The 23,301-nt window shown below is 44.0% G+C and overlaps 3 protein-coding genes across 8 annotated transcripts in view; all 3 read right to left on the bottom strand.

Moving 5' to 3' along the window:
* LOC118360525 (homeobox protein Hox-C10a-like) overlaps positions 1 to 23,301 on the bottom strand; it is a 101,566-nt gene that overhangs the window by 3,498 nt on the left and 74,767 nt on the right. For 2 of the 5 annotated variants that reach the window (XM_052484971.1, XM_052484973.1), the window contains exon 4: positions 74 to 547. The gene's annotated coding sequence lies outside the window, so the exon portion shown is untranslated. The remainder of the gene's footprint in view (positions 1 to 73; positions 548 to 23,301) is intronic. The other 3 variants (XM_052484972.1, XM_052484974.1, XM_052484975.1) reach the window with 3 other exon arrangements.
* Positions 1 to 23,301, bottom strand: part of LOC118360688 (homeobox protein Hox-C5a-like) — a 60,626-nt gene that overhangs the window by 3,498 nt on the left and 33,827 nt on the right. For both annotated transcript variants that reach the window (XM_035739983.2, XM_035739984.2), the window contains exon 4: positions 74 to 547. The gene's annotated coding sequence lies outside the window, so the exon portion shown is untranslated. The remainder of the gene's footprint in view (positions 1 to 73; positions 548 to 23,301) is intronic.
* On the bottom strand, positions 554 to 6,309 carry LOC127913221 (multiple epidermal growth factor-like domains protein 6). The gene is made up of 2 exons (XM_052484970.1): positions 6,082 to 6,309; positions 554 to 5,841 (listed from the first exon to the last, which is right to left on the bottom strand). The coding sequence occupies exon 2, from the start codon at positions 2,665 to 2,667 to the stop codon at positions 622 to 624; it is 2,046 nt and encodes a 681-aa protein (XP_052340930.1). The 5' UTR covers positions 2,668 to 5,841; positions 6,082 to 6,309; the 3' UTR covers positions 554 to 621.

The following is a 23,301-nucleotide window of genomic DNA, read 5'->3' as shown; positions in this document are numbered from 1 at the left end:
AAGAGATGTCTTGGTGAGAGGCAAAGGGGTGGATGGAATGCACCTGTTTCCTCTGAAGAGAGCTTTGCCTTACCATGGCGGGTATCCACCTGGTCAGGCGTGCCTCAGAACGGGTCAGACAGGAACAGAGTGCAGCTGACACAAGCAGAAGAGGTGACAGTAGGACGAAAGAGTGGGATCTCTCTGAATTGTGGCGCGTGGCCTCTACTGTGTCCAGTGCCATATCCAGCAGGTGCTAGTGTTGTAGTAGCCCTGTGGATGACATATGGGGGATTGGTGGTGGTCCATAGATATAGCAGGGTGCACTTCAAATGGATATGACCTCAAAAGTTGGGAAGGAATGATCTTTTGCATGATAAATATATAGCTTTACACAGAACTTAAATGACTTGAATAAGATGTAAGACTGTATTGAATATAACCAGATGGATAAACCGTGAAGTCACTTGCAGCTATCCTCCAATAGTCTGAAAGGAACTTAATGGCGCTGAGGAACACGCTCCGATTCTTCAGGCAGCATAGCAATACGCGTTTATTTCTTCTTAACCTACGGATGAAAACAACCAATTAGAATATATGAATAGTAAGAGAACAATAGCAGTGCATGATCAGTATGCCATTTTAGAGAGACAAAGACAGATACAGGACAGAGACACGACAGAGACAGGGACAGGACAGACACAGGACAGAGACAGGACAGAGACAGGACGGAGACAGGGACAGACACAGGACAGAGACAGGACAGAGACACGACAGAGACAGGGACAGGACAGACACAGGACAGAGACAGGACAGAGACACGGCAGAGACAGAGACAGAGACAGGGACAGGACAGAAACAAGACAGAGACAGGACAGAGACAGAGACAGAGACAGAGACAGGACAGAGACAGAGAGAGGACAGAGACAGAGAGAGGACAGAGACAGAGACAGGACAGAGAAGGGACAGAGACAGAGACGGGACAGAGACAGAGACAGGACAGAGACAGAACAGAGATGGGACAGAGACAGAGATGGGACAGAGACAGAGACAGGACAGAGACAGGACAGAGATGGGACAGAGACAGGACAGACACAGGACAGAGACAGGACAGAGACACGACAGAGACAGAGACAGGGACAGGACAGAAACAAGACAGAGACAGGACAGAGACAGAGACAGGACAGAGACAGAGAGAGGACAGAGACAGAGAGAGGACAGAGATAGAGACAGGACAGAGAAGGGACAGAGACAGAGATGGGACAGAGACAGAGACGGGACAGAGACGGGACAGGACAGAGATGGGACAGAGACAGAGACGGGACAGGACAGAGATGGGACAGAGACAGAGACGGGACAGAGACAGAGACGGGACAGGACAGAGATGGGACAGAGACAGAGACGGGACAGAGACAGGACAGAGACAGGACAGAGATGGGACAGAGACAGAGACAGGACAGAGACAGGACAGAGACAGATACAGGACAGATACAGGATAGAGACAGGACAGAGACAGGACAGACAGAGACAGAGACAGAGACAGAGACAGGACAGAGACAGGACAGAGACAGGACAGAAACAGAGACAGAGACAGAGACAGAGACGGGACAGAGACAGAGATGGGACAGGACAGAGATGGGACAGAGACAGAGACGGGACAGAGACAGGACAGAGATGGGACAGAGACAGAGACAGGACAGAGACAGGACAGAGACAGATACAGGACAGAGACAGGACAGAGACAGGACAGACACAGGACAGAGACAGGACAGAGACAAAGACAGAGACAGAGACAGGACAGAGACAGGACAGAAACAGAGACAGGACAGAGACAGAGACAGCACAGAGACAGGGACAGGACAGAGACAGGACAAAGACAGAGACAGAGACAGAGACAGAGACAGAGACAGAGACAGAGACAGGACAGATACAGGATAGAGACAGGACAGAGACAGGACAGAGACAGGACAGAGACAGAGACAAAACAGAGACAGAGACAGAGACAGAGAGAGAGAGACAGGGACAGAGACAGGACAGAGACAGGACAGAGACAGGACAGAGACAGGACAGAGACAGAGACAGAGACAGGACAGAAACAGAGACAGGACAGAGATAGGACAGAGACAGAGACAGGGCAGAGAGAGAGAGACAGGGACAGAGACAGGACAGAGACAGGACAGAGACAGGACAGAGACAGGACAGAGACAGAGACAGAGACAGAGACAGGACAGAAACAGAGACAGGACAGAGATAGGACAGAGACAGAGACAGGACAGAGACAGGGACAGAGACAGGACCAAGACAGAGACAGGACAGAGACAGAGACAGAGACAGAGACAGAGACAGAGACAGAGACAGAGACAGGACAGAGACAGAGACAGGATAGAGACAGGACAGATACAGGATAGAGACAGGACAGAGAGAGGACAGAGACAGGACAGAGACAGAGACAAAACAGAGACAGAACAGAGACAGAGACAGAAACAGAGACAGGACAGAGATAGGAAAGAGACAGAGACAGGACAGAGAGAGAGACAGGGACAGAGACAGGACAGAGACAGGACAAAGACAGAGACAGGACAGAGACAGGACAGAGACAGAGACAGGACAGCGACAGGACAGCGGCAGGACAGGACAGAGACAGAGACAGGACAGAAACAGGACCGAGACAGGACAGAGACAGGACATAGACAGGGACAGAGACAGGACAGAGACAGGACAGGGACAGAGACAGGACAGAGACAGGTCAGAGACAGGATTTATTTGTTATTTACAGAGTAGGCCTACCACAATTGGGAAGATATTCGAATGAAAACCCAGCGCAATTAAAGTTACTTCGTTTCTTGAACTTTCCTGGTACGTTATAGCAATGCTCTTTATTGGAAACTATTGATTGAGTAGCCTATTTGAAGGAATGATATGTAAGGCTACTTGGATCATATCAATGCTATCACAAAATATTTTTTAAATTATTTTTGAGTGAATGTGTATTTTTCGTGAATGTGTAATTATAATATGAGTGTGATGTTTGTTGAAATATTTTATTTTATTTAGCCAGGCAAGTCAGTTAAGAACACATTCTTATTTTCAATGACGGCCTGGGAACAGTGGGTTAACTGCCTGTTCAGGGGCAGAACGACAGATTTGTACCTTGTCAGCTCGGGGGTTTGAACTCGCAAGCTTCCGGTTACTAGTCCAACACTCTAACCACTAGGCTACCCTGCCATTACTATATTAAAAATGATGATAAACCATTGTGAATTGTGTTCTTACATCTTCCAGATATAGACTACAATGCTTGGGCTTAAAACTCACTTTTGTATATTTATTTATTCTATTTGCACGTGATTATGCATACAATTTCTGCTGGTTGTATGAAAATGCAAAGAATGACAAGACCCGAGTTATTAGCGTAATTACTTCCCTATAAGCAAACGACTTCATATGCTAAATGGAAGTGGTAAAACAAGGGGTTTTGAAAACCATTGCCACACAAAGATAATGAAAAGAATATCGTAAATAATATTAATTTTACCTCAAATGTCTGCTTATCTGCGTTCACTAATCAATTGCAACATGGATGTTTTCGCTCTGTCAAACAACATTCATATTACAGAGCCGTTTTCGATTGATAAAACATGTGTGGTATACGGACGAACAGACAAAGAGGTAGTGGAATAATGACATACTGTCTGTCGCCATATGAACCCAAAGCTAACACTAAAGCAATACAGTGTAGGCTACTAACGAAGTGTGTTAGGGTACATTTTTTGAACTTGTAGGCTATTACAAAATATATTATAATAATGCAATCATGTAAAATAGTATTAGCTTAATATACACCAAATATATGTGTACATATCAAACTCAAATGAACATGGCAGTGCCATAGACCCTCGTATACATTGGACCAATGCCGTCATTAGGCTACTGCATTTATTTCAAAAAGCTGATTCAATTCTATAGGCCTTTTACTACAAGTATAGCCTACAGTACCTCTATTTATCTAATATTATACGACAACGCTGTTGAAGAGAATCCTCCAGTAGACGTCTTAGCCTCTCCAGCACCACTCTGATTTAATCCCTCTTCCGTTCACCCTCCTCCTAGCCCCGCCACAAGGGCAGCCTCACTCCCTGAAGCTGCATTCCCACTTCACACCCTCACTCCAATAAGTTATTTTAACATCAACATGATCATCTCATATTTATCATCATTGTAAGCACAAATGATCAAAGGAAATACAAGAAATAATTTAGAATACAATAGAACAACACGAATAGCATGAGGGGCAGAGATGGAATTTCCGGTTTTGTGCCCCTTCTAATTTCCTTAATTTTGTGGCTAGAGTCAAATACTTTCTGTGGCACACGTCAGAGTAAAATACTTTCTATAGAACAAACTTCACATCAGGATATGCAACCGAAATGAATAATTAATGTATGTGTGTTATATTAAACATAGAGGAGGGAATAAAATGTTGGCAAGCAATAAACATTTCAGAACAACTGGCTGAATTATTATCCTTACCAGTCGAATAAGACATGGGAGAGATGACGAATATTGGCAAAGACATTCATTCATAAACTAATACAAACCAGTAGCGGATTTAGGTACGGACGACATGGGCGGGCGCAGGCACTATACAAGCTATAACCGCCACATACACTTGAAACAAATAGCCAAACCGAAAACTGCAGACAAAAATGCCTTCTGCTACTAAGATCAGTGAAATTTAGGCTAACCTGACAACGAAGTGAAGAGCAGAAATCTCAACTTTTTCTTACCCGTTCCAATTGTTCTTCCAAAATCAATCTTGTTTTAAGAACTTTTGTTATTTAGAGTTCAGTGAATTGCTGTCACAGATCTTGTCAGAGGCATTCATTATGCACAAAACAGGTCCGACATTGGTGCAGTTTACATGAAATATGACTTGGTTGGAGTGTGCATTGAATGCGAGAAGATTCATTCCATAACCTGGGATAAATTAAAACATTGGTAAATTATACTAATAACCCAACTCGATAGGTTTATTTGAGGTTCATGTGCATTTAATGCACTTTTTAATTTCCTTCACAAATGATCCATTTAGATGTACACTATTGGCATTATGATTAATATGATAATTATGAGCGTAACGCTATTATTATTAAATCATCACCATCATCTTGTATACCTGTAGCATCAGGCAGTCCTGTAATCTGGAGAGGAGAAATCAGGCCTAAAGTAATTACATTCCGTTTGTTTTCTTTGCCTCAAACCGTTGAGCACACTTACTCGCCTGTAGCCTGTTGGATATAGAATCTGTGATATACTAGCTCAGCAAGACAATAATTTATCTCCTCCGCGCGCAAACGTCACAATTCTCAGTGAACTCTGGTTGAACCACTCGCGTGGCAATAAATCATTTTTTTCTCTCTGCACAAAAGCGGGGCGCAGGTCTCTCTGGGTGTCAACCCCTTTTTACAAACCCCTTACCTTCTGCACTCTCTTAGCCTGCTCTTGGGTTGGTGTATAACATATTACCTTCTGCAGTCTCTTAGCCTGCTCTTGAGTTGGTGTATAACATATTGCCTTCTGCAGTCTCTTCGCCTGCTCTTGGGTTGGTGTATAACATATTGCCTTCTGCACTCTCTTAGCCTGCTCTTGGGTTGGTGTATAACATATTACCTTCTGCAGTCTCTTAGCCTGCTCTTGAGTTGGTGTATAACATATTGCCTTCTGCAGTCTCTTAGCCTGCTCTTGGGTTCGTGTATAACATATTGCCTTCTGCAGTCTCTTAGCCTGCTCTTGGGTTGGTGTATAACATATTACCTTCTGCAGTCTCTTAGCCTGCTCTTGGGTTGGTGTATAACATATTACCTTCTGCACTCTCTTAGCCTGCTCTTGGGTTGGTGTATAACATATTACCTTCTGAAGTCTCTTAGCCTGCTCTTGGGTTGGTGTATAACATATTACCTTCTGCAGTCTCTTAGCCTGCTCTTGGGTTGGTGTATAACATATTACCTTCTGCAGTCTCTTAGCCTGCTCTTGGGTTGGTGTATAACATATTGCCTTCTGCAGTCTCTTAGCCTGCTCTTGGGTTGGTGTATAACATATTACCTTCTGCAGTCTCTTAGCCTGCTCTTGGGTTGGTGTATAACATATTGCCTTCTGCAGTCTCTTAGCCTGCTCTTGGGTTGGTGTATAACATATTACCTTCTGCAGTCTCTTAGCCTGCTCTTGGGTTGGTGTATAACATATTGCCTTCTGCAGTCTCTTAGCCTGCTCTTGGGTTGGTGTATAACATATTACCTTCTGCAGTCTCTTAGCCTGCTCTTGGGTTGGTGTATAACATATTACCTTCTGCAGTCTCTTAGCCTGCTCTTGGGTTGGTGGGTTGGTGTCTTAGCCCGCTCTTGGGTTGGTGTATAACATATTACCTTCTGCAGTCTCTTAGCCCGCTCTTGGGTTGGTGTATAACATATTACCTTCTGCACTCTCTTAGCCTACTCTTGGGTTGGTGTATAACATATTACCTTCTGCAGTCTCTTAGCCTGCTCTTGGGTTGGTGTATAACATATTACCTTCTGCAGTCTCTTAGCCTGCTCTTGGGTTGGTGTATAACATATTACCTTCTGCAGTCTCTTAGCCTGCTCTTGGGTTGGTGTATAACATATTGCCTTCTGCAGTCTCTTAGCCTGCTCTTGGGTTGGTGTATAACATATTACCTTCTGCAGTCTCTTAGCCTGCTCTTGGGTTGGTGTATAACATATTACCTTCTGCAGTCTCTTAGCCTGCTCTTGGGTTGGTGTATAACATATTACCTTCTGCAGTCTCTTAGCCTGCTCTTGGGTTGGTGTATAACATATTACCTTCTGCAGTCTCTTAGCCTGCTCTTGGGTTGGTGTATAACATATTACCTTCTGCAGTCTGGTGGCTGACAAATTCAGGAAAACACAGATAAAAAAATACTTGTATAAAATATTTCTCCCATGCTTATATGAAAACAGGCAGAATATGGAGACTTGTATAAACATGGGCGATATTGACAGAAAATATATACCAAACGCACAACACTAGCATTTCCACTCAAATAGATGTTTTTGTTTCCATGTATAGCATGTTGGACTTGGAGCAAAAATAATATTCCTAACCCCTTTGTTCCAAAAACGCACTGTTTTCTACACGGCTCTTTTCAAGAAAAAGCTACCATGCCATGGATCTGCAAATTTGTTTTCTGGTGGATAGAGCTCGATTCGGGCAGATAAGAGGAGACTGAGAGCGTGGGGAAGGACATTAATGGGCAGAGGATGTTGTCAGTTAAAAGAAGTGCATACAAATGGTTCTGTCTCAGCGGCTCAGGCGGGAGATTTATGGCCCGGTGCCCCATATTGATGTAAACAATGCAGAGTGTAATGAAAGGACCAGAGACTTAGCTGCTGCACTCAGCACTTCATAAGAACACTTCATAAGTGAGGAAAAGGAAAAGACACTGTCAATTTACTTTCTCCCAACATGCGTTCTTGTCTTGAACTATATGCACATAAGCAACTTCCTTCTGCAATACACCATAGCAGGGGCGGGCTGGCCATGTGGCATTTCGGGCAAATGAAAAAAAAAAAAAATGATTGTGTCATTATCCAATACATAGGCTATATGACACACTATATCATATATATCATGGCACAGCAGTCTAGGGCACTGCATCTCAGTACTAGAGGCGTCACTACAGACACCCTGGTTCGAATCCAGGCTGTATCACAACCCGGCAGTGATTGAGAGTCCCATATGGCGGCGCACAATTGGCCCAGCGTCATCCGGGTTTGGACGGTGTAGGCTGTCATTGTAAATAAGAATTTGTTCTAAACTGACTTGCCTGTTAAATAAAGGTTCAATAAAATAATATACAAAAGTATGTGGACACCCCTTCAAATTAGTGGATTTGGCTATTTCAGCCACACCCGCTGCTGACAAGTGTATAAAATCGAACACACAACCATACAATCTTCATAGACAAACATTGGCAGTACAATGGCCTTACTGAAGAGCTCAGTGACTTTCAACATGGCACTGTCATAGGACAAGTCAGTTTGTCAAATTCTGCTCTGCTAGAGCTGCCCCAGTTAACTGTAAGTGCTGTTATTGCGAAGTGAAAACATCTAGGAGCAACAACGGCTCAGAAAGGGACTGCCGAGTGCTGAAGAGAATTAGCGCGTAAAAATTGTCTGTCCTCGGTTGCAACACTCAATACCGAGTTCCAAACTGCCTCTGGAAGAAACATCTGTCACGCCCTGGTCGAAGTATTTTGTGTTTATCTTTATGTATTGGGTCAGGCCAGGGTGTGGCATGGGGTTTTTGTATTGTGGTGTGTTTTGTCTTGGGGTTTTGGTGTGTATATATTGGGATTGTAGCTAGTGGGGTGATCTAGCAAAGTCTATGGCTGTCTGGAGTGGTTCTCAATCAGAGGCAGGTGTTTATCGTTGTCTCTGATTGGGAACCATATTTAGGCAGCCATATTCTTTGAGTTTTGTCGTGGGTGATTGTCCTTAGTGTCTTTGTTCCTGTCGCTGTGTTAGTTGACAAGTATAGGCTGTTTTGGTTTTCGTGACGTTTATTGTTTTGTAGTGTTTGTGTTATTTCGTGTTACGTTTGTTTGATTAAACATGGATCGCAATCTACACGCTGCGTTTTGGTCCGACTCTCCTTCACCACACCTAGAAAACCGTTACAACATCAGCACAATAACTGTTCGTTGGAAGTTTCATGAAATGGGTTTCCATGGCTAAGCAGCCACACACAAGCCTAAGATCACCATGCGCAATGGCAAGCATCGGCTGGAGTGGTGTAAAGCTTGCCACCATTGGTTCTCTGGACTGATAAATGTATAGTGCCCACTGTAAAGTTTGGTGGATGATGAATAATGATTTGGGCTGTTTTTCATGGTTCGGGCTAGGCCCCTTAGTTCCAGTGAAGGGAAATCTTAACTCTACAGCATACAATGACACTCTTGACAATTCTGTGCTTCCAACTTTGTGGCAACCGTTTGGGGAAGGCCCTTTCCTGTTTCAGCATGACAATGCTCCCTGTGCACAAAGCGAAGTCCATACAGAAATGGTTTGTTGAGATCAGTGTGGAAAAACTTGACTGGCCTGCACAGAGCCCTGACCTCAACCCCATCAAACACCTTTGGGATGAATTGGAACGCAGACTGCGAGCCAGGACTAATCACCCAACATCAGTGCCCAACATCACTAATACAGTTGTGGCTGAATGGAAGCAAGCCACAGCAGCAATGTTTCAACATCTAGTGGAATGCCTTCCCAGAAGAGTGGAGGCTGTTATAGCAGCAATGGGAGGGACTAACTCTATATTAATGACCATGATTTTGGAATTAGATGTTCGATGAGCAGGTGTCCACATTCTTTTGGTCATGTAGTGTATATTGGCCTCTGCACATTACACATTACAGAAAAACAGAAAAGCCCATAGATATAGAACTAGCTATGCTCTCTTAGGTAAATAAATGAAACAAACTTCAGTAGGCTAATCCTTTTGAGTGTGAACTGTATTACTGTGCTGTATTGTATTATACTGTATTATATGGACTGGAATTAGTCAAACCATGATATAGCAGGGAGAGAACATGTGATTCCAGTGCATCACATGAGGCCTACAATTTTTCTGAATATTTCCCTTAATGTTATTAGCCTACTTCCTCTTTTTCTCTCTAGTGTTTCTTCATTCCCTCCTCGCTTTCAACAGTTAAATGAAATACATTTTGTTGTCCTCATCTTCATCATTCTAATGACATCCTTGAATAATATCGGACTAGATTGAGATGCAGAAGGCTTTCACTTCTATTCATGAGGAATGAATGGTTATGGGTCTGACTCAATAACTGTTATAGCCTACCGCCATCGCGTGATCACTCTGGTTTCAAACTACCCGTGAGGTCTATTGCCTTCTGTATCCTCAAATAGTCTATTGGTATAAGAAAAAAAGAAGAAAAAAAGAAAAGTCTTCTAGTCTAGCTTTTCCTGAATGGGACTCCAAGAGCTAAGGAGCCTTTTTACAGGGAGGCTAGTGGAGCACAGGTGTGTGTGTATTGCGCAAGAGACAGAGGCTATAAGTTAGAAACTTATTATGCTTAGCCCATCATTCATTAGCTAAATATAAGGCTAATACTGCATTGAATTTATTAACTGAAAGAGGTAGGCTAGGACATCGATATATAGGCCTATATATCAATCTTGAACAGGATTATCATTTTTGGACGCACATTGAATGGAATTGATGGAGAAAGAGAAAAACTGTGAGAGAGTGCTCGCTCGTGCAATGATTTAAAGCAAAGATATTGGAGTGTTTTAAAACTCTGCAGGTGCAATAAAAATGTAAAAACATCCTTACAGTAAAAAAATAAGATGACCCCCAAAAGCCATATAGAGATAGAGATGGGTAAAACAGACGTGTATTTGGTTTTTATATTACTGTAGTATTTTTTAAATATAAAAAAAAAATGAACCTTTATATAACTAGGCAAGTCAGTTAAGAACACATTCTTATTTACAATGATGGCCTACCAAAAGGCAAAAGGCCTCCTGGGGGGACGGGGGCCTTGGATAAAAAATAAAAATAAACAATGTAAATATAGGACAAAACACACATCAAAATGAGAAACAACACTACATAAAGAGAGCCCTAAGACAACAACATAACAAGGCTGCAAAACATGACAACACAGCATGGTAGCAACACAACATGACAGCAACATTGTAGCAACACAAAATGGTAGCAGCACAAAACGTGGTACAAACATTATTGGGCAAAGTCAACAGCACAATGTGCAAGAAGGTAGAGACAACAAAACATCATACAAAGCAGCCACAACTGTCAGTAAGAGTGTCCATGATAAGAGTGTCCATGATAAGAGTGTCCATGATTGAGTCTTTGAATGAAGAGATTGAGATAAAACTGTTCAGTTTGAGTGTTTGTTGCAGCTCGTTCCAGTCGCTAGCTGCAGCGAAAATGAAAAGAGGAGCGACCCTGGGATGTGTTTGCTTTGGGGACCTGTAACAGAATGTGTCTGGCAGAACAGTGTTGTATGTGGAGGATGAGGGCTGCAGTAGACATCTCAGATAGGAGGGAGTGAAGGGGTGTTGTATGTGGAGGATGAGGGCTGCAGTAGATATCTCAGATAGGGGGGAGTGAAGGGGTGTTGTATGTGGAGGATGAGGGCTGCAGTAGATATCTCAGATAGGAGGGAGTGAAGGGGTGTTGTATGTGGAGGATGAGGGCTGCAGTAGATATCTCAGATAGGAGGGAGTGAAGGGGTGTTGTATGTGGAGGATGATAGATATCTCAGATAGGGGGGAGTGAAGGGGTGTTGTATGTGGAGGATGAGGGCTGCAGTAGATATCTCAGATAGGGGGGAGTGAAGGGGTGTTGTATGTGGAGGATGAGGGCTGCAGTAGATATCTCAGATAGGGGGGAGTGAAGGGGTGTTGTATGTGGAGGATGAGGGCTGCAGTAGATATCTCAGATAGGGGGGAGTGAAGGGGTGTTGTATGTGGAGGATGAGGGCTGCAGTAGATATCTCAGATAGGGGGGAGTGAAGGGGTGTTGTATGTGGAGGATGAGGGCTGCAGTAGATATCTCAGATAGGAGAGAGTGAAGGGGTGTTGTATGTGGAGGATGAGGGCTGCAGTAGATATCTCAGATAGGAGGGAGTGAAGGGATGTTGTATGTGGAGGATGAGGGCTGCAGTAGATATCTCAGATAGGAGGGAGTGAAGGGGTGTTGTATGTGGAGGATGAGGGCTGCAGTAGATATCTCAGATAGGGGAGAGTGAAGGGGTGTTGTATGTGGAGGATGAGGGCTGCAGTAGATATCTCAGATAGGGGAGAGTGAAGGGGTGTTGTATGTGGAGGATGAGGGCTGCAGTAGATATCTCAGATAGGGGAGAGTGAAGGGGTGTTGTATGTGGAGGATGAGGGCTGCAGTAGATATCTCAGATAGGGGGGAGTGAAGGGGTGTTGGATGAGGGCTGCAGTAGATATCTCAGATAGGGGGGAGTGAAGGGGTGTTGTATGTGGAGGATGAGGGCTGCAGTAGATATCTCAGATAGGGGGGAGTGAAGGGGTGTTGTATGTGGAGGATGAGGGCTGCAGTAGATATCTCAGATAGGGGGGAGTGAAGGGGTGTTGTATGTGGAGGATGAGGGCTGCAGTAGATATCTCAGATAGGGGGGAGTGAAGGGGTGTTGTATGTGGAGGATGAGGGCTGCAGTAGATATCTCAGATAGGAGGGAGTGAAGGGGTGTTGTATGTGGAGGATGAGGGCTGCAATAGATATCTCAGATAGGAGGGAGTGAAGGGGTGTTGTATGTGGAGGATGAGGGCTGCAGTAGATACCTCAGATAGGGGGGAGTGAAGGGGTGTTGTATGTGGAGGATGAGGGCTGCAGTAGATATCTCAGATAGGGGGGAGTGAAGGGGTGTTGTATGTGGAGGATGAGGGCTGCAGTAGATATCTCAGATAGGGGGGAGTGAAGGGGTGTTGTATGTGGAGGATGAGGGCTGCAGTAGATATCTCAGATAGGAGGGAGTGAAGGGGTGTTGTATGTGGAGGATGAGGGCTGCAGTAGATATCTCAGATAGGAGGGAGTGAAGGGGTGTTGTATGTGGAGGATGAGGGCTGCAGTAGATATCTCAGATAGGGGGGAGTGAAGGGGTGTTGTATGTGGAGGATGAGGGCTGCAGTAGATATCTCAGATAGGAGAGAGTGAAGGGGTGTTGTATGTGGAGGATGAGGGCTGCAGTAGATATCTCAGATAGAAGGGAGTGAAGGGGTGTTGTATGTGGAGGATGAGGGCTGCAGTAGATATCTCAGATAGGAGGGAGTGAAGGGGTGTTGTATGTGGAGGATGAGGGCTGCAGTAGATATCTCAGATAGGGGGGAGTGAAGGGGTGTTGTATGTGGAGGATGAGGGCTGCAGTAGATATCTCAGATAGGAGGGAGTGAGGCCTAAGAGGGTTTTATGAATAAGCATGACCAGTGGGTCTTGCAACTGGTATACAGAGATGACCAGTTTACAGAGGAGTATAGAGTGCAGTGATGTGTCCGAGAGGGAGCATTTGTGGCAAATCTGATGCCCGAATGGTAAAGAACAGTGATGGTGGTCCTTCTGTAGCTCAGTTGGTAGAGCATGGCGCTTGTAACGCCAGGGTAGTGGGTTCGTTTCCCGGGACCACCCATACGTAGAATGTATGCACACATGACTGTAAGTCGCTTTGGATAAAAGCGTCTGCTAAATGGCATATATTATTATTATTATATTATAACATCTAGCTGCTTGAGAGCACCCTTACCTGCCGATCTATAAATTATGTCTCCGTAATCTAGCATGGGTAGGATGGTCATCTGAATCAGGGTTAGTTTGGCAGCTGGGGTGAAAGAGGAGTGATTACAATAGAGGAAACCAAGTCTAGATTTAACTTTAGCCTGCAGCTTTGATATGTGCTGAGAGAAGGACAGTGCACCGTCTAGCCATACTCCCAAGTAACTGTATGAGGTGACTACCTCAAGCTCTAAACCCTCAGAGGTAGTAATAACACCTGTGGGAAGAGGGGCATTCTTCTTACCAAACCACATGACCTTTGTTTTGTTGGTGTTCAGAACAAGGTTAACGGTAGAGAAAGCTTGTTGGACACTAAGAAAGCTTTGTTGTAGAGCATTTAACACAAAATCCGGGGATGGGCCAGCTGAGTATAAGACTGTATCATCTGCATATAAATGGATGAGAGAGCTTCCTATTGCCTGAGCTATGGTGTTGATGTATATTGAGAAGAGCATGGGCCTAGGATTGAGCCTTTGGGTACTCCCTTTGTGACAGGCAGTGGTTGCGACAGCAGATTTTCTGACTTTATACACTGCACTCTTTGAGGGAGGTAGTTAGCAAACCAGGCCAAAGACCCCTCAGAGACACCAATACTCCTTAGCCGACCCACAAGAATGGAATTATCTACCGTATCAAAAGCTTAGGCCAAGTCAATAAAAATAGCAGCACAATATTGCTTAGAATCAAGGCCAATGGTGACATCATTGAGGACCTTTAAGGTTGCAGTGACACATCCATAACCTGAGTGGAAGCCAGATTGCATAGAGAGTACAATAGAGAAAAAATGCCAGTCAGTTGATTGACAAGTTTTTTCAACACTTTTCTTAAATAAAATAGAAATAGGCCGATAACAGTTAGGATCAGCTTGATATCCCCCTTTAAATAAAGGACAAACTGTGGCTGCCTTCCAAGCAATGGGAACCTCCACAGAAAGGAGAGACAGGTTAAAACGTTTGGAGATAAGCTTCATACGATGATAGGGGAAGCAACCTTATCCTGTTTGGGGTAGGGGGCAGCATTTTCACTTTTGGATAAATAGCGTGCCCAAACTGAACTGCCTCCTACTCTGTCCCAGATCCTAATATATGCATATTATTAGTATTGGATAGAAAACACTCTGAAGATTCTACAACTGTTTGAATCATGTCTGTGAGTATAACAGAACTTATTTAGCAGGCAAAACCCAGAGGACAAACCATTCAGAATTTTTTTTTAAGTAACTGTCTTTTCAATATGTTTTCATTTTTATTTATTTTTTATTTTATTTCACCTTTATTTAAACAGGTAGGCTAGTTGAGAACAAGTTCTCATTTGCAACTGCGACCTGGCCAAGATAAAGCATAGCAGTGTGAACAGACAACAACACAGAGTTACACATGGAGTAAACAATTAACAAGTCAATAACACAGTAGAAAAAAAGGGAGTCTATATACATTGTGTGCAAAAGGCATGAGGAGGTAGGCGAATAATTACAATTTTGCAGATTAATACTGGAGTGATAAATGATCAGATGGTCATGTACAGGTAGAGATATTGGTGTGCAAAAGAGCAGAAAAGTAAATCAATAAAAACAGTATGGGGATGAGGTAGGTAAAAATGGGTGGGCTATTTACCGATAGACTATGTACAGCTGCAGCGATCGGTTAGCTGCTCAGATAGCAGATGTTTGAAGTTGCTGAGGGAGATAAAAGTCTCCAACTTCAGCGATTTTTGCAATTCGTTCCAGTCACAGGCAGCAGAGAACTGGAACGAAAGGTGGCCAAATGAGGTGTTGGCTTTAGGGATGATCAGTGAGATACACCTGCTGGAGCGCATGCTACGGGTGGGTGTTGCCATCGTGACCAGTGAACTGGGATAAGGCGGAGCTTTACCTAGCATGGACTTGTAGATGACCTAGAGCCAGTGGGTCTGGCGACGAATATGTAGCGAGGGCCAGCCGACTAGAGCATACAGGTCGCAGTGGTGGGTGGTATAAGGTGTTTTAGTGACAAAACGGATGGCACTGTGATAAACTGCATCCAGTTTGCTGAGTAGAGTGTTGGAAGAAATTTTGTAGATGACATCGCCGAAGTCAAGGATCGGTAGGATAGTCAGTTTTACTAGGGTAAGTTTGGCGGTGTGAGTGAAGGAGGCTTTGTTGCGGAATAGAAAGCCAACTCTAGATTTGATTTTTGATTGGAGATGTTTGATATGAGTCTGGAAGGAGAGTTTACAGTCTAGCCAGACACCTAGGTACTTATAGATGTCCACATATTCAAGGTCGGAACCATCCAGGGTGGTGATTATATACGTTTAGAAATACCTAAAGTTGTATTACAAAAGTAGTTTGAAATGTTTTGGCAAAGTTTACAGGTAACTTTTGAGATATTTTGTAGTGACGTTGTGTAAGATGGAAGCGGTGTTTTTCTGGATCAAACGCGCCAAATAAATGGACATTTTGGATATATATCGACAGAATTAATCAAACAAAAGGACCATTTGTGATGTTTATGGGACATATAGGAGTGCCAACAAAAGAAGCTCGTCAAAGGTAAGGCATGATTTATATTTTATTTCTGCGTTTGGTGTTGCGCCTGCAGAGTTGAAATATGCTACTCTCTCATTGATTACTGTTGTGCTATCATCAGATAATAGCATCTTGTGCTTTCGATCGAAAAGCCTTTTTGAAATCTGACATGTTGGATGGATTCACAACGAGTGTAGCTTTAATTTGCTATCTTGCATGTGTAATTTAATGAAAGCTTGATTTTTATAGAAATGTATTTGAATTTGGCGCTCTGCATTTTCCCTGGCTATTTATCCCAGAGAGGTTAAAGAAGAAAGCGTCTAAACCATCTGACACAGATGTTTTTTTGTGGTCAAGTTTAAGGAGCTCCTTTAGCACCTCGGACTCAGTGACTGCCTGCAGGGAGAAACTTTGTAGCGGGGCAGGGGAAAAGAGGAAGAAGCATTGGGGATAGTCGCATTAGAAGGGGTGGGAGATGAGGAAATGTTGGACGGGCAAGAAGGCATGGCTGAGTCAAATAGGAATCCTGACCTAATGAAGTGGTGATTAAAGAGCTCAGCCATGTGCTTCTTGTCGGTAACAACCACATCCTCAACTTTAATGGACATGGGCAACTGTGAGGAGGAGGGTTTATTCTCCAGGTCTTTAACCGTTTTCAAGAACTTCTTGGGGTTAGACCCACAGAGAGAGAACTGCTCCTTAGAGTAACTAACTTTGGCCTTCCGGATAGCGTGAGTGCAATTATTTCTCATTTGCCTGAACGATAGCCAGTCAGCCTGAGTGTGCGTGTGCCGAGCCATTCGCCAAATGCAATTCTTGAGGTGGAATAAGGCTATGTAGTATAGGCTGCTGCAGCAAATGTAGGTCTACCTGTAACAATAAAAAAGGTTACCATGATGAGATGATAGGTCTACATACTGAGATGGGCTGTCAGTCACCACCCTGAGCTTTGATGAATCACCATGCAGTGACCAGAGAGGCTATAGAGAATCCAGATTTAGACACTGCTTATCATTTAACAGTTCCATTTCATGTCATTTACCACTTTCTCACTGTTATTTATCCCAGGAAAGGGGAGTGGTTTTGGGTGGTAAGTCTCTGTAACCGGTTTCCTGCCATTCAACCCTAGGCTGGTCCATTTTTAGCTTAGTGGGCTTGTCAAGCTTGGGTTGTTTCTCATTATCTGACTAATAATCGGGCCGCAAGGAAAATAATGGGCCGGTGTGAGTACCTCCAGGAACAAAATGGGCTGGTGTGTTAAAAATGCCAGGGCCAATTTCTGGTCCCATTCCACCCCTGCACCATAGCTACATTGGCTGCTCTTAAATAACCCATTAAAGCAACCGACTAAAACGGTTTATTTTGCCTTTCTTGGCCAACGTGAAATTTGGGGAAATTAGCATGTTGGTTTGTGTCCAATAGACATTACCTTTCATTTGTATATCTCTCTCTTGGTGTCACGGCAGTCGAAAGAACTAGACCAAAGCGCAGCATGGTGAGCATACATATTCCTTTTATTAGGATGACGCCGACAAAAACAATAAACAATACAAAACAACCGTGAAGCCCGTTGCGGGCCCCGGACTGGGCACCCTCGTTGCGGGCCCCGGACTGGGGTCCGTCACTGGAGGCTCCGGACTGGAGTCCATCGCTGGAAGCTCCAGACTGGAGGCCGTTGCTGGAGGCTCCAGACTGGAGGCCGTCGCTGGAGGCTTCGTGCCATGGATCATCACTGGAGGCTTCGTGTAATGGATCATCACTGGAGGCTTCGTGCCATGGATCATCACTGGAGGCTTCGTGCAATGGATTATCACTGGAGGCTTCTTGCCATGGATCATCACTGGAGGCTTCGTGCCATGGATCATCACTGGAGGCTTCTTGCCATGGATGATCACTGTAGTGGAGAGACACACAGAAGGCCTGGCTCTGGGAGCAGGCACAGGACTCACCAGGCTGGGGAGACATACAGGAGGCTTTATCCTTGGCAGAGGCACTGGATACACTGTGCCGTGGAGGCGCACTGGAGGTCTCGAGCTTAGAGCTTGCACAACACGTCCTGGCTCGGTGGTCATCTTCGCCCTGCAAATATGGGGCGCTGGCACAGGACACACTGGGCTGTGCAGATGTACCGGAGACACAGTGCGCAGAACAGGCACAGGATATCCTAGGCCGAAGAGACGCACTGGAGACCAGGCGCGCTGAGCCGGCACCATCCGTCCTGGCTGGATGCTCACCCTAGCCGGGCAGATGCGGGGAGCTGGGATGTAGCGTACCGGGCTGTGAACACGCACTGGAGACACCGTGCGCTCCACCGCATAATGACCAGTACGACACTCGCCACGGTAAGCACGGGTCTCCAACCTGAACCAGCCAAACTCCCTGTGTGCCCCCCCAAACAATTTTTTTGGAGTGGCCTCCCGGTCTTTAGTGCCAGCCGTGACCCTGTGTAATCCCGGGTCCTCCTTCTCGCTGCCTCCACCCTCCTCTCTGCTTCCACCTGCTCCCACGGCAGGCGATCCTTTCCGGCCAGGATCTCCTCCCATGTCCACGATCCCTTGCCATCCAGGATGTCATCCCATGTCCATTCCTCCTTTTTCCCACGCTGTTTGGTCTTTTGGTGGTGGGTAGTTCTGTCATGGCCGTCGAAAGAACTAGACCAAAGCGCAGTGTGGTGAGCGTACATATTCCTTTTATTTAGGATGAAGACAATAAACAATACAAAACAACCGTGAAGCTTAAGGGCTATTAGTGCCACAAACAAAGTTAACTACCCACAAAGACAGGTGTGAAAAGGGCTGCCTAATTATGGTTCCCAATCAGAGACAACGATAGACAGCTGTCCCTGATTGAGAACCATACCCAGCCAAAACAAAGAAATACAAAACATAGAAAATAGAACATAGAATGCCCACCCCACATCACACCCTGACCTAACCAAATAGAGAAATAAAACGTCTCTCTAAGGTCAGGGCGTGAAACTTGGGCCTATACCATAAATTGAACATCCAGTCCATTCAGAGGAGTGCTGGGAGTGTTACATTTTCACCCCAAAATGTAGCACGGACGGAAGATCTATTTTACGCACCCTTATTGTGGGATTGATTCTCTGTTCTTTTAATACGTTTCTATTGTATATAACTTCAAAATTGTTACGTCCAAATTCTCAAACACATGGTAAAAACATGATACAGGGTGAATTCTGAAACAGTGGGACACTTTCTGCATTTCACTCTTCTGTTACCTCTTTCATCATCTTATCCAACATACAGTATGAGCCCAACAAATGATTTATTTCTGAAATCCTCAAAATGTTTCCTAATCACACAAAAAGGACAAATGTTGGTATCATATTCACATGAGGCATGACACCCATTTGTGTACACTGAGCCAAAACCACATTTTTCTTCCGCATTTGGTCAACTGGGACAGCAGGTTAGATAAACTGGGGCACCATTATTACAAGAGATTACAGAAGACAGAAATGTATCATGTGTTGGGATAAAAGAGATTACAGAAGACAGAAATGTATCATGTGTTGGGATAAAAGAGATTACAGAAGACAAAAATGTATCATGTGTTGGGATAAAAGAGATTACAGAAGACAGAAATGTATCATGTGTTGGGATAAAAGAGATTACAGAAGACAGAAATGTATCATGTGTTGGGATAAAAGAGATTACAGAAGACAGAAATGTATAATGTGTTGGGATAAAAGAGATTACAGAAGACAAAAATGTATCATGTGTTGGGATAAAAGAGATTACAGAAGACAAAAATGTATCATGTGTTGGGATAAAAGAGATTACAGAAGACAAAAATGTATCATGTGTTGGGATAAAAGAGATTACAGAAGACAGAAATGTATCATGTGTTGGGATAAAAGAGATTACAGAAGACAGAAATGCAAAAAGTGTGACATTATATCAACTGGAACCGCTTAATCCTGACACGTTTATCTCTTGGTCTGAGTAGTGAAAATCAAAACTATTGTTACTAAGCCCTTGCAGAGACACCACATGACCAACATCACATCACTTCATTGGTGTGACATAATAGAGGGAGATGGAGTCAAACGGGAACCTCACCCGCAAAGGACACGGTAAGACCAGTTTCTGTCAAACTGCCATAAATAATGCAATGTGTCAAATTGTGATGTAAATGTGCATACTATGTACTTGTGCATCAAAAGAAATAATAAAGCTGCCAATATTATGTTTACATGTTGTAATTCAGTCATTTTAAGACCCTCACAAGCTTCTACAGATGCACCATCGAGAACATTCTGTCAACGCCTGGTACGGCAACTGCATGGCTCTCCAGACTGTGGTGTGGTCAACCCAATGCGTCACCGGGGGCACACTGCCTGCCCTCCAGGACATCTACAGCACCTGGTGTCATAGGAAAGCTAAGAAGATCATCAAGGACCTCAGCCACTCGAGCCACAGGCTGTTCTCCCTGCTACCATCAAGCAGACGGAGATAGTACAGGTGCATCAAAGCCGGGACAGAGAGACTGAAAAATAGCTTTCATTTCCAGGTCATCAGACTGCTGAACAGACATCACTAGCTGGCCACTGCCACTGCCAGGTAGTCTGCCCTGCACCTTAGAGACTGCTGCCAAATGTATATAGAGACATTGAACACTGGTCACTTTAAAAAATGTTTACAGCGTTTTACCCACTTTATATGTATGTACAGTGGCTCATCCTATATAACTACTGCTGCACAAACCTTTTCTATTCCTATACTGTCCATACTGTCTAAACCGACTATTTTTTTTATATATAGTAGGTCCCCTGGGGTGGCAGGGTAGCCTAGTGGTTAGAGCGTTGGTCTAGTAACTGAAAGGTTGCAAGTTCAATCCCCTGAGCTGACAAGGTACAAATCTGTTGTTCTGCCCCTGAACACCACTGTTCCTAGGCTGTCATTGAAAATAAGAATTTGTTCTTAACTGACTTGCCTAGTAAAATAAAGGTTAAAAAAAGTATATATATATACTGTATATATAAATATTTACATTCTGGACATTATATTGCTCATTCTGATATTTCTAAATTTACAGTTTTTTACGTTTTGGATTATGTGTGTATTGTTATTCAAAGTTTCACTTTGGGATTTGACTAATTAATTTTTGACCAAGTAATTCTGCATGGTTAAAAGGGTTAAAACGGTTAAAACGGTTAAGTTTAGGTACGATGGCTCTTTCTTGTGATATGCCTGATTACTGCACTGTTGGAGCCAGAAACATAAGCATTTCGCTGCACCTGCGATAACATCTGCAAATCTGTCTAGTGACCAATATTTGATTTGATAAGATTTTTTTTACCAACCATAGATAGCTAAAGTAGAACAGCATGGAGTAGCTAAAGTGGAACAGTCTTATACACTTTTCCAACGGAGGAACGAGATCCAGTTTACATTAGGGACCCCTTATGTTAGGCAGGGATCTGTTTCTTGTAGTACTGTTCTACGGTTTAATTTACACTCATTGGCCAATTAGGTACACCCATCTAGTACCGGATAGGACCTCATCGCCTCCAGAACAGCCTTTCTTCTGGGCATTGAAAGGTTTCTCAGTTGGTATCAAGGGACCTAGCATGGGTCAGGAAAACATTCCCCACATCATTAAACCACCACAACCAGTCTGTACCGCTGACCCCAGGCAGGACGGGGGATGTACTCATGCTGTTTATGTCAAATCCTGACAGCCAAATTCTTCTTTACATTTTTTTATATATATATAGAGTGGGGCGAAAAGTATTTAGTCAGCCACCAATAGTGCAAGTTCTCCCACTTAAAAAGATGAGAGAGGCCTGTAATTTTCATCATAGGTACATAGGTATCTATGGGGTTGAGATCTGGAGACTGGCTAGGCCACTCCAGGACCTTGAAATGCTTCTTACGAACCCACTCCTTCGTTGCCCGGGCGGTGTGTTTGGGATCATTGTCATGCTGAAAGACCCAGCCACGTTTCATCTTCAATGCCCTTGCTGATGGAATGAGGTTTTCACTCAAAATCTCACGATACATGGCCCCATTCATTCTTTCCTTTACACGGATCAGTCGTCCTGGTCCCTTTGCAGAAAAACAGCCCCGAAGCATGATGTTTCCACTCCATGCTTCACAGTAGGTATGGTGTTCTTTGGATGCAACTCAGCATTCTTTGTCCTCCAAACACGACGAGTTGAGTTTTTACCAAAAAGTTATATTTTGGTTTGATCTGACCATATGACATTCTTCCAATCTTCTTCTGGATCATCCAAATGCTCTCTAGCAAACTTCAGACGGGACTGGACATGTACTGGCTTAAGCAGGGGGACACGTCTGGCACTGCAGGATTTGAGTCCCTGTCGGCGTAGTGTGTTACTGATGGTAGGCTTTGTTACTTTGGTCCCAGCTCTCTGCAGGTCATTCACTAGGTCCCCCCGTGTTGTTCTGGGATTTTTGCTCACCGTTCTTGTGATCATTTTGACCCCAGGGGGTGAGATCTTGCTTGAAGCCCCAGATCGAGGGAGATTACCAGTGGTCTTGCATGTCTTCCATTTCCTAATAATTGCTCCCACGGTTGATTTATTCAAACCAAGCTGCATACCTATTGCAGATTCAGTCTTCCCAGCCTGGTGCAGGTCTACAATTTTGTTTCTGGTGTCCTTTGACAGCTCTTTGGTCTTAGCCATAGTGGAGTTTGGAGTGTGACTGTTTGAGGTTGTGGACAGGTGTCTTTTATACTGTTAACAAGTTCAAACAGGTGCCATTAATACAGGTAACGAGTGGAGGACAGAGGAGCCTCTTGAAGAAGAAGTTACAGGTCTGTGAGAGCCAGAAATCTTGCTTGTTTGTAGGTGGCCAAATATTTATTTTCCACCATAATTTGCAAATAAATTCATTAAAAATCCTACAATGTGATTTTCTGGATTTTTTCTCATTTTGTCTGTCATAGTTGAAGTGTACCTATGATGAAAATTACAGAACTCTCTCTTCTTTTTAAGTGGGAGAACTTGCACAATTGGTGGCTGACTGAATACTTTTTTGCCCCACTGTATGTATATATATTTTTTAAACCCTATTTCTGAGATACTGGAACTGGCGCGCCTGGCACCGACGATCATGACCACGTGGCTCACAGTCTGTAAGAGTGACCATTTTTAGTGAACGGGGTGTTGTACCTAATAAACAATTTGAGCATAATCACAGTCCTGTTATTCCCTATCTTTCCAGGTGGTGGGGCAATATACTGGGCATAAACACTGAATACATTTTTTATGGAGTATTTTCATGATTCATGTATCTGCTACAATGCAATAGGAGCCATTGAGTTCTGCATAGCCTACAGAACACTCAGTGAATGCAACTGGTAGTCCACCACCCCTCCCACCTGATTAGATGGGCCTAGTGCATAGACTTGGAGAGATGACAAGAACTGATGGCTGCTGAGAATGA

Source organism: Oncorhynchus keta, chromosome 28 (genome assembly GCF_023373465.1).
Source record: "Oncorhynchus keta strain PuntledgeMale-10-30-2019 chromosome 28, Oket_V2, whole genome shotgun sequence".
Lineage (NCBI taxonomy): Eukaryota > Metazoa > Chordata > Actinopteri > Salmoniformes > Salmonidae > Oncorhynchus > Oncorhynchus keta.
Note: the sequence above shows the minus strand (reverse complement) of the source record. Positions and strands in the feature narration are given on the sequence as shown.